We start from the raw sequence: 17439 nt of genomic DNA on the forward strand, positions 1-17439 counted from the left end.
AATGCGCACAGACCAATGGCTGGTTTGAGGAGTCACTAATTCTGGCAAAGAATAATTGTAAGGCCCTAGAATTAGCCTGGAGACGGTCGTATGGCCTCACAGCTAAAGCAAGCTGTAGAAACTCAATCAAAGCGTACCATAAACTCGTCCGGAAGACCAAGGCCGCACACAATGCCAAAATGATTAACACCAGTACTAACTCTACTAAAACCATTTTCACACTCCTGAAAGATAATGTAAAATCCCCGTCTGCCTCTGACAGCACCATATCTTCCAATTTGCAGTGTGAGGTATTGGTGATATTTTTCATCAATAAAGTGGAGTGTATTTATTGTAGTTTCTGCCCTGGAAACGCCGCTCCTGGCTCCTGGAAGAGACCGCCCCCCGGTTTTGAGACCCACTTCCTCCCTGTCTTTTGGCCTTTGTCTCCCAAAGACATAGAGGCTCTGTTCGTCAAGGTAAAGTCAGGGTCCTCTGATGACCGTCTGAAACCAGACCTTTTTGTAAAATGTCAACACTGCCTCTTACCAGAGTTCCTGGAGTTGATTAACACGTCTCTAGCTTCTGCCTCCATTCCCAAGTCGTGGAAAAATGCTAAAGTTGTACCTCTGTTAAAAAAACAACACTGAAGGCGTCTAAGCCTGAAAATTTCCGACCAATATTTCTGCTCATATTAGTCTCTAAAATCATCGAATCCCATGTCAACACCATCTTAACTCAATACTGGGACGCTAATTCAATACGGGATCCTTCCCAAAATGGTTTCCGGCCTCGGCACATTACCGAATCCGCACTGCTTGCAGTCACGAGCAGCTACAGGCCTCCCTGGATGAAGGCAGAATCTCTGCACTGATTCTGCTTGACCTGAGTGAAGCCTTTGACACGGTCTCACATAAGATCCTGCTACACTGGCTAGGTGAGATCGGTGTCCATGGCAAAACCCTCTCTTGGCTCTCGTCTATTCAGGTCGACTGGACCTTCCAGGTCTCCACCCCCCCCCCCCCTTTCTCCTCCCTCGTTCACCCTCTACGTTGTGGTGTCCCCCAGGGTTCTGTACTGAGCCCTACTTTATTCAATGTATATATTCAACCTCTGGCCCTCATGACTAAAGCCTGGAACATCTCTCTGGTGTCATACACTGAAAACACTCAGCTGGTGCTTACCATCTCCAGTAATCCCAACCATGATTCTGTGAAATTTCAGGAGGACCCAACTCCCATCTCTGAATGGATGGCTGATAACTACCTCCAATTGAACTCCACCAAATCAGTAGTCCTCCTGGTAGGCAGAGACGTCCATCTCTGGGGCAGCCAGTGGTGGCCCTCTGCTCTTTGAGCACCCCCGCTACCTAAACCCATGGTTAAGAACCTGGGAGTTTGGGCAGATGGCTGTCAAAGTGTGTCCCTCACAAAGATCTGTAAAAGATGAAGTTGGTTGATTTTGAAGTGTCTTTATTGAAGAGCGTAGAAACAGAGACCCAATCCAGCAGCAAGCTGAGAGTAACTGAACTCCTACATTTAAACAATGCTAAGCAGCCTTCACCACATTCCAGAACCTGGAAGCTATGGCTGGCAAGAAGGTTGAGGACCTCACTATGGCGCCCTTTCCTTTGAGGCGCACGCTAATAGACTACTGTAACATGCTGCTTCTCTGCGCTAATAAATCGGTGACCAAAAGGCTCCAACGTGCTCAGAACGCTGCAGCCCGCACTCTGTTCGCACTCCCTAAGTACTGTCACGTCTCTGACCTCCTTCGCCGGCTCCACTGGCTGCCAATAGATCAGAGAAACTACTTTAAAACTCACTACCAGAGTGCAGAAGGGACCGGGGGAGGGAGAGCAGTAGCAGGCAGTGATCAGCCGTGTGTCTGGGGGCGGCGGGGGCGAACCTGGGCTCACGGGGTACTGTCTCAAGCTCGCCTTCTCCGGGAGCAAAGGGTTCAAGAGGTCAGGGGGCTACAGGGCGTGAAAAGGTCAAGATCAAGGGGGCTTAGATCTAACCTCCTGCTGCCAATGCAGTACACCACTGATTCAGGATGACTGCCATGGACACCGCGAGAACCTAGACCAATGTAAAAGTTTACACCAAAGTGCCTGATGGAGGCTGGGGCTGGGTGGTGGCCATCGCCTTCTTCTTTGTGAAAGTATTCACGTATGGGGTCATCAAGACGTTTGAAGTCTTCTTCAGTGAACTCATCACTTACTTCGAAGAAAGCAATAGTCGTATATCCTGGATCATCTCAATATGTGTGTTTGTGATGACATTTACAGCTCCACTGTCAACAGTACTGAGCAATCGTTTTGGCCACCGACCAGTGGTTATGGCCGGAGGGTTCCTGGTCAGCATCGGAATGGTCACTGCATCTTTTGCACGCAGTGTCGACGAAATGTACTTAACAAATGGTCTAATATTTGGTTTGGGATACTCCCAAAGTTTCATTCCAACTGTCACCATACTGTCACAATACTTTGACAAAAAACGTTCACTACAGTTGCCTCCACTGGAGAATGTTGCGCCGTTTTCGCCTTGGCACCAGGGGTCCTTGTGGATCAAACTCCAAATTATGGGTCAGCATTCTACTCCTGTGCGGTTGGCATGGCGCTGGCAGCCATATGTCTGGCCTTAGTAAGGCCCTGCAAGAATGGTGTCTGCAGACGTAAACCTACAAAATCTGTAGAAGAAGGAGATTATAATGAAAAAGACGTTTTCAAGGAAATGCCGGATGAGTTTCTTGAAATGGATTTTGGAAAACCTGAAGGCTCAATAAAAAGTAATGAAAATACTTTTGAAAGAAATTCACATTCGTGCCAACCAAACAAGATCTGAAAAAAGACAATGCCGTGCACCAACAATAAATCAACAACCATAGAATTTACACTTAAAAGGGAATGCAAAAACTATCAACGTGAGAAGCTGCTAAGTAGGATAAAAATTCAGAGAAGGCTGACATTATCTTATATCCATTTAACTGCCCATAGTGGGCAGCTGTTTAATCACTAGATTTGTTTAATGAAAAATTAAGGCACTTGCTTGAACTTCTTGCAATGGCAATACAACAAATAACCACTGGTTTGCTTTCTGCATTGTCACCTCTGGGTACATTTGTATCTTAAAATGTAGCAGCATATTGAAGATGGCGTTAATTCAGATACTGTACCGAAAATAAATCATTCTTATCTTGAGCATGCATGATACATACAGAGGACCATATGTGCATTTTTCAGCAACAAAACCACATCAACCTAAAATTTTTGTTTTATGGCCAGGTACTGAGAGATTTATTTGCTGGTCTTCTAAAGTAATATGTTTTCAGTGTCTTAGATTTATTTAAAAATGTATATATAAAGTTACACTAGACATCCTATCGTCTCCCACTGGACCAAGATGTAAGCAACAAATAATACAACTCGAGCATAATTTTTATGTCTGTAATTATTTTCAATTTGCTCCACGAGTACTGTTATGCACACCTGACTTTCACAAAGACCTAGGTTGTGAGAAATGCTGCATACCATGTATTTTAACAAAAATTAGCATGTGCCGAACAAATATCAAACAGCAAGTTTGTGTTCTGAATCCTCTGCTTTTTTTTCAAACCAGGGTGTTGATTTGAAGAAAGGCTAAAGTAAAGCGTCAGTAAGATCATTGCAACATTTAGGATGTTATGTGGTATTTCAAACTCAGATGTCAATTTTGTGACTATTCCAAAATGTAGTTCAGATTTGTAGTGGTATATTGTATATGCTTAAAATTCTAAATACAGTATGAAAGACGGGGATTCCTATTAAGTGAAAGAGGAAATGTAATCGGAATGTACAATTATTAAAATTTTGAGTAACAGAACTGCTAACCATTACCGGGTGATTACTTTCAGGGCCCCATGTTTCAATCAGTTGTGGGTTGATACAAACTTTTAATAAAGCATCAAAATGATAAAAAAAAAAACTCACTGCCATTCATAAGCCCCCTTGAGGCCCCTGCCTTAAGATTTTGAGAGATATGTGCTCCCTGTACGCACCCACCCGGGCCCTGCGCTCTGCAGATCTCCATTTGGCCCGAGTACCTCGGGTGCGCAGGGCTACAGCGGGTGGGCACTCGTTCAGAGCATTGACACCTGTTTTTTGGAACTCCCTACCTCTCGCTGCCCGTAGTATATCTAACCAGACCCTCCAGCATTTCACGATTTCGCGATTTACTAAATAATCACGAAATCAGCTGAAGAGCGCGATGGCCGCGATATTGAACATTATGGCCGCGAAAATGGACTCTGGCAGGCAGCAAAAAAGATGGTGACATCTTATTGGCTGTACGTGCTGTACAGCAGTTGCACCCCTTCCCCTTTGTCCAGTTTCGCACCAGAGCTGGGGCTGAGCGCCCCAGCAACCGGTTTGAACTGGGAAGTGCATGGAGCACCTTGTGTGCCCCAGGCAGTGTCTGAAAAGCATTCACTGAATGCAACCTACCCTGCCCCAATACACTAAGGCCTGTCTGGAGAGGTGCCAGCACCTCCCTGGACAGGAAACCTATTGTCCAGGCCTCTCCTGCCAGAGTTTCATCCAGCAGCAGGAGGGCAGACTCGTGTCTGTGGCAGCAGCATCCATTTTGTGATGCTGGGGCCCTGTTTAACTTTAACTGGGTTTACCAGTAACTACATGTCTTCTCCCTGTAGAAGGGTGGAATGCTACCCCGCCGCCAGAACTGGCGGGGTGGTAGTATTCCAAAGTGTTTGACACCTTACACGACATGTTTTGATTACGCCAAACCAAAGTTAGCATTAACCGGGAGGATTGTAATGCACTTAAGAGTATATGGTATGGCTATTTCATAGAACAGTTATAAGGAGATGGTTCCGAAAGCTGCAGAGGGGCCCAGCTCATGCTAGGGCACCCTCTCACACAAAACCAAGAACTCTGCCTCCAGGATTGTCAAGGCCTGCCATAGGAGTGACTTATAGGTTACTATGTGTCTATATATAAGGTAGATATAGGTATACTATATCTAAGTAAGGGGTGCTTACACCACCTTACCCATGCTGTAAGTACAGACCTGTGGTGTCAGTTTGGAAGGCTAAAGAGGGGTGGCACAATATATGCTGCAGCCCCTGGTAGGCTCTTGGGTCCCCTATGCCCTGGGTACCTAAGGTACCATATACAGGGACTCACAAGGGTGCCTCAGTAACCAGTCTGGTATGTACCTAAAGTACATGGTATCAATTTAGAGAGAGAACAGCTAGGCTGTGGGCCGATTAGCAGGGCCACAGCCAAAATAAAGTTGAAAAACAAGTAAAGCACAGCAACAAGTGGGGGTAACCATATGAAGCAGACCCTACTCTCCTACAAGGGCCACATCCTAGTCCATTTTTATTTTGCACATCATGCCACCTGCGTTTGAACCCAAGCATATGCAAAATTTAAAATCAGCCTGTTTACACAATTGCAGGATCGAAGGGTGCCTTTTTCAAAATCGGACTCCCCTTAACATGCTACAAGATATTAGGAATATTAAAGAAATCAATATCTTTTTTTTTTTACCTCGTTCTGCCAATTTACTTGTTGGCTATACTCCCTTCCCATCTCTGGAAGAACCAGGGTGGGTTGAAGTCCTTCCACTCAAGAGTACAAGCTGTTTCCTCTTCCACCCTTCACCGGTGTACCTGTAACACAGAAGGAAACTGGACCGACAGCTAATCATTGGGCCCCAGATTGTGAATCCAGTCCACCAACTCAACCCATACTCTTCCTTGGCTACTGGGGTCCCATGCTAAGTCCTGTTTACTTAAGGCTACAACTTTCTTTTTGCACTCCAGGAAGGGCGGTGGTGCCTCCGATTTCCATTCTTTACAAATCTCCTGTCTTCCTAGGAGTTCACATAAAAAAATGTATCTTGCATCCAGCCTGCTGATACCAGTAGCATTTTCTTGACAGATTCCAAAAAATACAAGTAGGGGGATTACCCTCACCGGAATACCTGATTTTTTTAAAAAAACGGGCACACCTCGAGCCAGAATTATTTTGTGATTTCTTGGCATGTAAGAAACATATGGAAATAATCAGCTGAGGGACCTCCACATCTTGCGCAAACATAGTGTGCTCCTGAAATTTTTTCTAGCCTTGCTGGGGACCAATACACCCTATAGACCGTGAAGAAATGATTCTGTTTTAAATAGGCTGGTTTAACTGTATCTCGAAGCATCGCAAAGGAACCCAATCAAGCTTCCCCCAAATTTATATTCACCATTTCATCTCCCTAAAGCTTATGGATGTCCTTATCTAGATCGTCTTCAACGTTTACCAAAGTGTGGTACCACAGGGCAACCTTCTTAACAGGACCAGTTTTTATTACTTGATCCCACCAAATATCTTCTTCTGGCTCATCCCAGTTTTGGGTTGCTCACCACGCTGAAAGCTGGTAATACTTAAATCTAGTTAGTTGGCCCCCAGTTAGTAAATTCAAGATATCCCAACCGACTAACTCTGTTCCCAGTTTCAGGTCACCCCAGTGAATGATTCCCGTATTTTCAAAGGGAGGCTAAGTTAATCTTTCAAACACTCCGGGGTCCCTGGTGCATCCCTTATCGGGGCCCTTGTTGAGTAGTAGGAAAACCCCAACTTTTCCAAATAAAGACTCATACTTTTAAGGCCTCCACTAGAATCTTTAATCTTACTTTCTTGAAAAACTTTGGGTCCCCGAACTTAAATAGAAATTTATCATGCCCCTCTCTCAGCTCACTAAGCAATGCCCCAAAAAGATTTCCTATTGCGAAACCATCAGCTTTGTCTAAAAGCATCCAACAATTCTTAAAAAGAAAAGCATACCCATAGATCAACAGATCTGGTAGTGCAAGCCCACACTTTTCCAACCTCCTCCTTAATTTTTTCCAAGATATACGAGCCCCAGATAAAACTGCCTATCCTTCCTTGTAATTTAGCGATCTCCCTTTTATTAAATAATAGTGGTATGGAATTAAAGAGAAAAGTAATTTTTGGCAAAATGATAATCTTAATAAGATTTACTAGACCATACGAATTTAGGGGAAGGTTAGCCCACCTAACCAGCATTTTCCCTACGTCCTGGCTGATCTTCTTCCGATTCACAACAGTTACATCCGCCAATTTCTGCGAAACTATAATGCCAAGGTAGCGCATGCACGATTTTGCCTGCACAGTTTGCTTTGATTGGTTCCACTCCATAATTTCCGTTTTGTTTCTATTCACCCCATATCCTGAAACTTTTCCAAACGCTCCTGCTTTTACCATTAGAGTAGGAATAGCCATCTTGGGATTCAACGTATAGAGTAAAAGGTTGTCTGCATATAAGGCTAATTTAACTTCAAGTGCCATAGGTGAAGGGAACAATGATGGTATCCTCCCTAATCCATGCCGCTAACGGTTCGATATACAAATTAAATAACCGCGGGGATGAAGGACACCCCTGTCTTGTTCTGCGCATTATATTGAACCAGTCAGTTAACTCTCCATTCATGAGGACTCTAGCTCTGGGCTGGCGATATAGGAGTTTAACAGCCTTTATTAAGTTATTGGGAAATCCAAATATTTTTAGGACCACCCAGAGATGGGGCCAGTGCACCTGGTCGAAGGCTTTAGCAGCATCAACTGCCACAACCGTTACGGCTAAGTTGTAGGTTTTTACTAAATCAACTACACCAAGCAGTAGAAAGGTTAACTCATTTAGCTGCCTCCCAGGGAGAAAACCTCCCTGATCCTCGTGTGTCATACATTTTGTAATCTTGGCTACCCTGGCAGCCAGAATCCCTGCGAAAACCTTATAGTCTGTGTTCAACAGAGATATAGGCCTGTAAGAGTCTACCACCAGAGGGTCTTTGTTGGGTTTCAAAATTAATGTTACCGTTGCTTCAGCCCAGCTCAAAGGAGGATCTTCCCCATCTACTAATACTGCATTAAAGAGCTCTTTAGGCTCTGGTATTATAATGTCGAAGAGTCTAAAGTATATCTCAATTGGTAGGCCGTCTGGCCCGGCCGGCCTCCCTCTAGCCATCTTTCTCAACTGCAGTAGAATCTCCTCCTCTGTTATCTTAGCGGCTAGAGTCCCCATCTGACCTTCACTTAAATTCGGGAGTTCAATATCTTTTTAAAAACCCTCGATGTTATCCCTCCCAGGGGAAATATCGTCTTTATACAGTTTACTCGTATGCCTACAGACTTCTAGGCCAATTTTTGCATTAATTTCAACTAGGTCTCCTGACGTGAAGTCTCTAATACTAATAATTTAATTACATACTTTATCTACCTTGGCTTTACAAGCCACAAGGGCGCCACTCTTTTCCCTCTATGCAAAATGCAGTAGTTTGCTAACCTTCCATCTATCCGGCAATATCCTTTAGATGGCTCCTCTGTATTTTGCTTGCAACTGTTCTAATTGCTTTGTAAGTAAGGACACCTTGTTGGAATTCTCAAGTGATGCCTTCTGTAACTCCTGCTCTTTAGCTTTGATGGTTTTAAGAAGTATTTCCTCCTGATGCCTCATGCTGCGTATTTTACCCACCATAATTGTAGTACCTATAGATCTTAAAATGGCCTTGAAGGAGGCTCATATGGATTGGACTTTAGCTGACCCCTTATTAACTTAAAAAAACCTGCTACCTCCTCTCTCATCTTAAAAATAACCCCTTCATCTAGCAGGATTGTCCTGTCGAAGGTCCACCTAAAAGTATCCCTCTTATCCTGAAGCCTTAATGAGAGATGAGCAGCAGAGTGATCTGAAAGTATAGCTGGTATATTCTTGATCGATTCCACCCCCGATAACAACCCGCGATCTAATAGAGAATAGTAGATACGTGAGTGATGGCCATATTTGTTGCTAAAAAAAAGTAAAACCCCTCTTGGCCCCCCTCTTATTTCTCCAGATATCAACTAAATTTAATTAATTAATCAAAGTTTTAAGTACTGTTGTAGTTTTTGGCGGGGTAAGATATTTAGCTTTGGAGGTTCTATCCAACTCCTTACTTAAGACTATATTAAAGTCCCCCCCAAGCATCATAGGTGCATTTGATGCTAGTAAAAATGATTCCAATGTAATTAGTGCCTCCGGATTGTCTTCATTCCGCCCGTAGTAGCTAGCAACCACTACAGAAATTCCTTGAATTTTTATCTTGGCCAATACCCACCTCCCAGAGGAGTCGTACTTATAGCTTTCCATTGTGATGCCTGCATTACTTCTTATAAGATTTGTAACCCGTCTCGTATTCCCACTATGATCTGAACACTCAATGTCCTGAACCCACGCCCATTTTTTAAAAGCACTACTACATTCATTTTTAATCAGATGGGTTTCTTGCAAAAAAATAACACTGGCCTCAGTTTTCTTAAGAAACTCAATTTTTTGTGCTATCTTCCTCCTGGATCTCAAGCCATTTACGTTCCAGGATATAAAATGAACCAAATTCTTACTCCTCTATCAATCGTTGGAACTCTCTTCCTACCTACCTCTTCGAAATTTACCCCTTTCTGCAGCGCCCTCTCTAAGAAAAAAGTCACTAACAAGATAACACATCTTATTTTGATCCACCAACAGTTTTGCAGAGTAAGGACAATACATTTTTCTTTTCTCCCACAAGCTCTCATCCACCCGTGATCCCGCGCCCCCATCCCCCCTGGGAATCCCCCCTCCCTATCTCTTTGGCAAAGGCCTTCTCGGTATCCCCATGCAGGCAAAAGAGCGAATCTCTAAAATGAGCTCAAAAGGCAAAAAAATGTCGATGCCTAACCCCGAAGGGAAAGGCGTATTAACGTATATTGGCATGTATTTCATATGTGTGCTCTTAAGTTGTGTGTAATTTAGTGTAGCTTAGTGCTAGAACCTAAGAGCTTTCTCCAAGTGCCTAACCTCATATATTTATTCGTTCTACTCTTCTACGTGTATCTATGTACGACTATATATACAACTATATACATGTTATAACAGAGCTCAAGTCCCTATTCTGGGCTTTCCATAGATTTTAACAGGGAGTCCACCTCTTCAGGGTCTCTAATGGTATACATTTTGTTTTTCCACATTATCATTATGGCCGTAAACTTCATGTGCACCTCGGCGCCCCTAGAGCATAATTCACTCATTTTAGCGCCTAAGGCCCACTGCCTCTGAGCGGTCCTCTTGCCCATGTCAGAGCGAATTTGATATGTAACGCCTCCAAATTTCAGCTGCAGTTCCCTCCCCGCACGCCTCAACACAAGCTCTTTTAGTTGAAAAAGTGATGAAATGTATTAAAATCTTCCTTGGGGCGTTCCTCCCTGGGTGAAGCCCATAGGGGTCTCTATGGACCCTATGGAGTTCTCTTTCCCAGTCAATATCCGTTCTGTCCTGAAGCAGAACTTCCAGTAACTTGCACATAAATCCTTTAATGTCCGACTCTTCTGCATTTTCCGAGACACCCAAAATGCGGATGTTATTTTACCTAGCATGCAGCTCCAGCCTTTCCAAGTTCTCTTGCAGAGACTTATTCTCTGCTTCAATTCCTGCTGTTTCCTTAGCCTTTACCATGCTCATGACGAGCTGAGCTCGTCATGAGGCACGGTGCTCCGGTGCTCATGACGAGCTGAGCTCGTCATGAGCCGTGGAGCGCTCAGGTGCGGGGAGAATTCCCCTGCTGTGCTGAGCGTTCCACGGGAGCCGGTGCACCTGTGACGAGCTCAGCTCGTCATGAGCACAGGAACGCCGTGCCTCATGACGAGCTGAGCTTGTCATGAGCATGCGGGCGCTGTGCGCGCCCCCCTCCTCCCAGCACAATGGAGGAATTACCCCTGCAGCGAAGGGGTTAGAGTTTGCTACCGTAACCTCACCCAACGTCTTCACCTCCTCTTCCAGGGCAACCTTACGCAGGGCAATTCCATCAATCTTTTGTTCAAGAATCCCACATTTTCCTTGGATGTCCTTCTGGTTATATTCAGAAGTCTCAAACTTAACCAGCATGTCTTGCCTCAGATTAAATAGTAGCTCAGTCACGTGGGCCCCTAGGGACGCCCCCTCCCGTAAAGTGTGGACTGTATTAAGGCTCTCATCATTGACCCGGGGAGCTACCTGATCAGTTGTCTTAGCAGACACCCCTCCTTCTTGAATAGATTGTATTGTGGGCGGAGGGGTAAAGGACAAAGGAGTGCTCGAAGTACTAGATGCAATGTCTTCTAAGCTTTCTGTTGTGATCCCTGTAAGAGGGGAGAAACGATTTTCCAACCTCAATGGCTCATTCAGTCTCCCCTGAGGCAATATGTCTTCTATCCCCTCTCTAGCCTCCCTTGGCTCAACAGTAGGCCCCCCAACCTCTACTGAACTTGCCACTTGCTCCATAATTTTAAAGTAGGACCTAAGGGAGGGGGAGGCTTAGTAAGAGAGCTTGTTCCTCTTGCTCCACACGTTTTGACTTTGCCTCCTTTAGGGGGTCTCTTTACGGGAGTTACTGCTTGAGGAGCGCTCACGGACTTCCCCCTCCCAGTTGCACACTTCTTATCAGGGGCAGGGCGTAAGAGGTATCCTCCTTACAGACAACAATTGTGCACCCCTGCCAACTAACGCCAAATCTCCGAGGGAGTTCAGTGCCTGCGTATTGTCCTGGTCCTTTAGGGGGGGCCCCACTACCACTTAATGCTTCTGTGCTTTCGGGGGTCCAAACCTTGAGGGGTAAATCCCAAACTGGAAGGTCTTTCTCCATCCACCCCCTCCTTGCTGTAATCCTGGGGCTAATACTTGGCTATGCTCAAAAACTTATAATGAGCTGCAACTTGTTCTCAGGCCCTCTGGAGTGCACCCCCAGTTTGCCTTTCTCCCCCCTGTACCTGACATGTACGTAGCCCACAACGTATCTCTCGGGGGCCTCTCCACCTACTGTGCAGCCTTGCTGCGGTGCACTGGTTACTCCTCCAGAAAACAGCCACCCGGCTCCAACTCCCCTGGGAGGCGGAGTCGCATCTTGCGGCCGGGGTAGTGCGAACGCCGAGGCCCATGAAAAAGAAAGCCTCCTGGGAACGCCAAGCCAATTAATGGAGGGTATTTTTTACCGCAATATCTCTAGGCGTTTCATAACTGCACGCCATTCTGCTGCTTCGCCTCACTTGAAACGTGCCGATCCTGCTGCTCGATTCACTCTTCTGCTGCACGGCGGTCCTCTCGACCGCTGTTCCGCCAGCCGCCATGTTCCCCGATCACATGAGCTGGATTTGTCAGACCTAAAGAAATCAATATCTGGGCTGATTACTAAAAGTACTATTCTCCTACCCTTTCAGGGAGCCACAGACATGGGCTACAGGGGCCCAAACTGTGGCGGTTGAGGTAGTTCATCTGGTGTGCTGTGGAACACTCCTACTGTGGCTCTGCAGTCTAGGCTAAGTAGAATCCTTTCTGTAGTGGACTCTCAGGGTAGTGAGGACGAGCAGGCATCCGCTTCTTAGGCGCATAGGGTTGGAGGCAAGACTGTAATGATGAGAAGTCCACACGTTGAGTAGTATTTAGTGATGCTTTATTCGAAGTTGTATAGAGACCCCACCAGGAGCATCCATCATGGTGCTCAGCCCAGCCAACTGTGGACTCTCAGGCAGATCACCAACATTCTGATAGATGCATCACATGAACATTCTATTAGAGGTAGAGAAGGACACCATAGAGAATACCAAGATACTACAAAGACCTTAGAACTCTACAGCCAACCAACAGAAACAATAACGTAATGTCCAACTCATTGCTAACTTTTTATGTTCATAAAAAAAAAGGATTTTAATTACACAGCAGAACTACATGGAAGGGTTCCAAACTAAGTAAAACAGTGAGATGCCACACCCCTACTTACCCATATCTCAAGTCCTTCCATTGGGGTCATGGTCCTGTATCTAAAGCCCCAAAACAATACATGTTTAGGCAGGATTAAACGCAGGTTCAGACGGCTCGAGTACTCGCAGGCCAAATGTACAACCTAGTTCAGTGTTTTTTTAATCCTTTGGCAAAATGTCTTGGTGTGCAGTGCTGACTTGCCGCCAGAACGTTTTTTCGTCTCTGAGTCTTGTCTAGAGTGCAGGCAAAGACCTGCATTTACCATATGGGTATTGCAGCATTTCAGACTGTGTAGCGGATGTGGTCCAGACTACCGCCTCACTGCAATGGCTCCTGCTGCAGTTTTGCACCAGCAGCCTCGCTCAGTTCTGCGTGCATAAGGTGATGGGTGAGGCAGACGTGCTTGGCAGCCCTTGTGATTGGGGGGGACGGACCTCCAGCTCGGTTGCAAATGGGCATTTTGGTGTGGCACTTCTGGCCGAATCCCTCGCAGTGGTATCTTTCTGGCAGTAACCTCTGGGCCAAACCTGGTTTCCTGCTTCAGTGGACACAGCTTTCACTCACATCAGCGGAAGCACCTGCCTGCATTTCCAGTCCACACTGGATACTTGTTCTGGTAGTCTTATGCATCTCACATGGAGATTGCACAGAGCAAGCAGGGCGGGGGACGGGTACACTTCAACAACATGGGCAAGGTGGAAAATGACGTTTAATTAATAGATTTGGCACTGCCAGCAAGGAGAACTGCTTTAAAGTGGAACTTGTAGAGGGATCCTTTATATAATACGATCTAGCTATTAAGCCTATGCAAATTAATCTTCGCAAAGGGGTTGGTTATGATGAAACTGCAGCAAACAGACCATGAGATCTACATGATCACATGAGGCTCTGCGATGGAGGAAGTGCCCTGCTTTCCTCATCGCCCTCACTGATGAAAGACAGCTTTGAAAACCCACAAGGATTATGTTTTCTCTATAAACTGGACCTGAAACTGAAAGAAGAGTTTCACATGATTAAGAATACAGTGAGTGCAGCAAAGGATACACGTGTTGGGTCACATAACGTTTTAAATGTACATGACACACCCCATTATGAATGGCTGACATGTCTCAGTATCTTCAATTGCAGACTTTATACTGTTCGTTTTATTTTCATCGTTCAACACCACTCCGTTGACACCCTTGTGTCCCTAATCAGCTCGCTTTTAATCATCTATATATATATATTTTTTTAAACACTTCCACGTCCATTCCATGCCTCCCATGTTCCTGGCGAGGGTGGTGTAGTGCTGAACAGCCGCTACAATCCTTACCGGAGTACAAGAGGTCACCTCTGAGTTCCATGGCCTTGTAAAAGAAGTTTGCCTACCGCCTCATTCTTCTGTATGGTCACTTAATTTCTCAGTGACTTGCAGTACCGTTCTAACGTACGATAAGTGGTACTTTTGTACCATATATAAGATGCATCTAAAGCCCTTTTGTTTTTTTAAGCTTTGCATTACTTCAGAGCTATTCATCCCCATTCACTGTATGTATACCCTCTGCCCCCCTCGTTCTTCCAGCTCCACTCTCTGGTACCAAAAGAACTTGGTATTATAGAGTGGAAATGTGTTTACTGCTGTGTGAAGTTGAATGCTCTTTGGGTTCATTGGGATTATTCCACATGTATGTCTGAGCACCTTTCGATTTCTACTTTTTAAAGTTCTCTGTAGAATAAGTTCATTTCAGTTCTTTCTAAACCTGGTTTAGATGTTAAATGTTATTGTGTCAATACAGTTACAGATATGACTTCTTTGCAGAGATGCTGTTGTAAGAATGTGGGGTATCCCTTTGTTTAAACGCATAGCTGATTTTCATGTGGCTTAACTCCCAACTGCTGGAGGAGGCGACTTCAGCATACACTGGTCAGGAGTGATTCAGGGGCTCATTTACAATCTGAAATTATCTACTGCCTTTCATATTTTGAGTGCCCCATGTTTTTGCAATTTAAACAAGGCTAATTTATACTGTGTGCCCTTTTCTTCCATGCTATGTTCTTTATTCTGTTTATTGTAAATTGTTGCTCCCTTAATCAGGGACAATTGTTGTTACCTTTTTAAAAAGTGGCATTTTTTTTCTAAAAAGTAAACTATTTTCTTATTATTTTTAATGCAGCACTCATCTCATGGAGACGGTCGACCAGAAGGTTCTTCTCGATCTGGGCGCTCTGGAATCCGTGGCAGAACACCGGTTGCTTCTTGTGCAGATGAGCAACCTCATATTGGAAATTACAGACTTCTTAAAACAATTGGCAAAGGAAATTTTGCGAAAGTAAAACTGGCCAGACACATTCTGACGGGTAGAGAGGTAACACATTTGACATTTGCATGTTTTCAGGAGAATGACCAGCATACTTAGCACTGTTGAGCCAGGGCGACGATTGGCTGAGGAGCTAGTGTGTAGTGACATAAGAATACATTATTCACGATTCGAAACCTGACACATGTGATCCTCTGTTGCGCTATTCCTTTGCTTTTGCAGTTTGAGATTCTGAATTGGTTCAGTAGGCGATCAGAAGCTATTGGTGCATCTGAAAGTCTTTCTGTGACTGAGGGAAGTAGTCCTGCACATTCCTCCTGCTTAACTTTCACCATGCTTCATAGAGCCTCACATTCCATTACCTTTTTTTCTTTATGCTAGCTGAAGTTAAGAGACCTTTGTAATTTCAATTAGGACCATTTTGGTGCTTGAGGCTTCTTCATTATTTTATTTTTTTCTGGATTGTAAAAGTAGTTTAGTCTTTTGTTTGTCAGGGTGGTCTTTTGCACAATCTCGGAGAGGTTGCTTATGTAATGCCTTTAATTGCTAGAAATCCATACTTAATATGGTAATACAAACATTTTATGGAAATAAAACTTCCCCTTTTTCTGAAAATTGAAGACTTTAGTTTGGTTTCTAAGGAGACTCCTCTTTTTTTTCTTTCTTGAATCCTGGTGACTGCCAGTATCTAAGCGGCACTTGTTCTGCCCATCGGATAGAGTCTTCAAAGGCTAGTATAGGTTTGATCGCAGAAGTTTAACTACAGTACTGAGACTTTATTGCATCCAGCAGTCACTGGGTGCGTGGTAAACCTTAGTGAGACTAGGTTTCTGTCTCGGACCCAGTATTTGGAGGCCTTTGTAGTGGGGGACCACTAGTAGATCCCATGTAAAAAGCATGACATTTATGCATTTATTTTCTCCTCGCTGTTCTAAGGATGTGCTGTGCTCTTATAAGTGGTGTCCCACATATGCATGCCTCATGTCTGCCTCTACCTGTGGCCAAGTGTTTTATTTATTTATTTATTTATTAAGCTTATTGAGCGCGACAGCTACCCGAAAGGGTTTCCCGGTGCTGAGAAATAGCTGCTAGCAATGGCTGAAAACAAACGTATAGTTATTGATTAAACAGCCAGGTCTTAACGGCTTTGCGAAAACGGACATAGCAGTCCTCGGACCGGATTTTCAAAGGAAGTGAGTTCCATAGCTTAGGCCCTAAATAAGCAAAGGACCTACCGCCCATTCTGGACAGTCTGAATTTGGGAACCTTGAAAAGAATATGGGAGGAGGAACGAAGAGAACGGGAAGGAACATAAGCGTCAGCAAGGGTTTGCAGGTAGCTGGGAGCAGTTTTCATCCTGATTTAATACATATAACTGAGCGCCTTGAATTTCACTCGGCTGTCCACTTTCAGCCAGTGAAGATCACGGAGATGACCAGCCACATGATCAGTTTTTCGGCAGCCGTTGAGCAGGCGTGCTGCAGCATTCTGCACTAATTAGAGACGACGAATGACCGCCTTGGTCACCCCCAGGTAAAGTATGTTCCCATAATCCAATCGGATTATATCTGCATCTCCAAGCTCTTCTTGCTCCTACCTTAGCTTCTGAATTTTCCTAAAACTAGTATCTCAAAGGGTTGCACTATATAGCCCAGCACAAGAGAAAGCAAACAATGCCTCTGCAGATTGTTATACGTTCATTGGAGTAGGTTCTCTTCTTAAATCTGGAAACTAAGCCTTCTTTAGGGTAACATGCCAATAAATCAGAGCACTTGTATGCTTAGCTTCTCTGCTATTGTTCCCATCTAAGGTCCTGGAAAATGTTACTGGGTAGGTGATTTTTGTTGGAGCTAGTGGATACATCTGTTATACATCAACATCCCACCTCTCAAACCTGAATTCGTGTTTTAAAGTGCCTTAATTTGAATTATGTATAAGTAGGCTAGAGTTGGAGAGTCTGTGTTTTCAGTTTGTTATAGAAGTCTGCCTTACCATGAACTAAGTAAAAGAGTAGGGATAAGTATGTATTCTACTCTTTTGAAAGTATATTCAGCTGTATAGCACAAATAAATGGCAACCGTCTTGACCTGTGAATATTCCTTCTTGTTCGCTGGATACTGCACCATTTTCTGAACTAAATACGGCACCATTTTCTGAACTAATTGTTCACTGGATACTGCACCATTTTCTGAACTAAATACTGCACCATTTTCTGAACTAATTGTAAAAGTATTATTCATTTTTTAAATAATTTAATCCGCATCCAAGGAGACTAATCCCATGCAGTACCTCTCATCACATCACTGTGCAGTGCTTGTTTCCTTGATCCTTACATTTGTAGTATCAAG

The 17439-nt window shown here is 44.4% G+C and overlaps 1 protein-coding gene across 2 annotated transcripts in view; it reads left to right on the plus strand.

Annotated features, from left to right (window-relative positions):
* The window catches only part of MARK3 (microtubule affinity regulating kinase 3), a 596913-nt gene that overhangs the window by 18023 nt on the left and 561451 nt on the right, over window positions 1–17439 (plus strand). For both annotated transcript variants that reach the window (XM_078660239.1, XM_078660240.1), the window contains exon 2: window positions 14948–15139. In XM_078660239.1, coding sequence (XP_078516365.1) covers window positions 14948–15139 — 192 coding nt within the window. The remainder of the gene's footprint in view (window positions 1–14947; window positions 15140–17439) is intronic.

This window comes from Lissotriton helveticus, chromosome 9 (assembly GCF_964261635.1).
Source record: "Lissotriton helveticus chromosome 9, aLisHel1.1, whole genome shotgun sequence".
Lineage (NCBI taxonomy): Eukaryota > Metazoa > Chordata > Amphibia > Caudata > Salamandridae > Lissotriton > Lissotriton helveticus.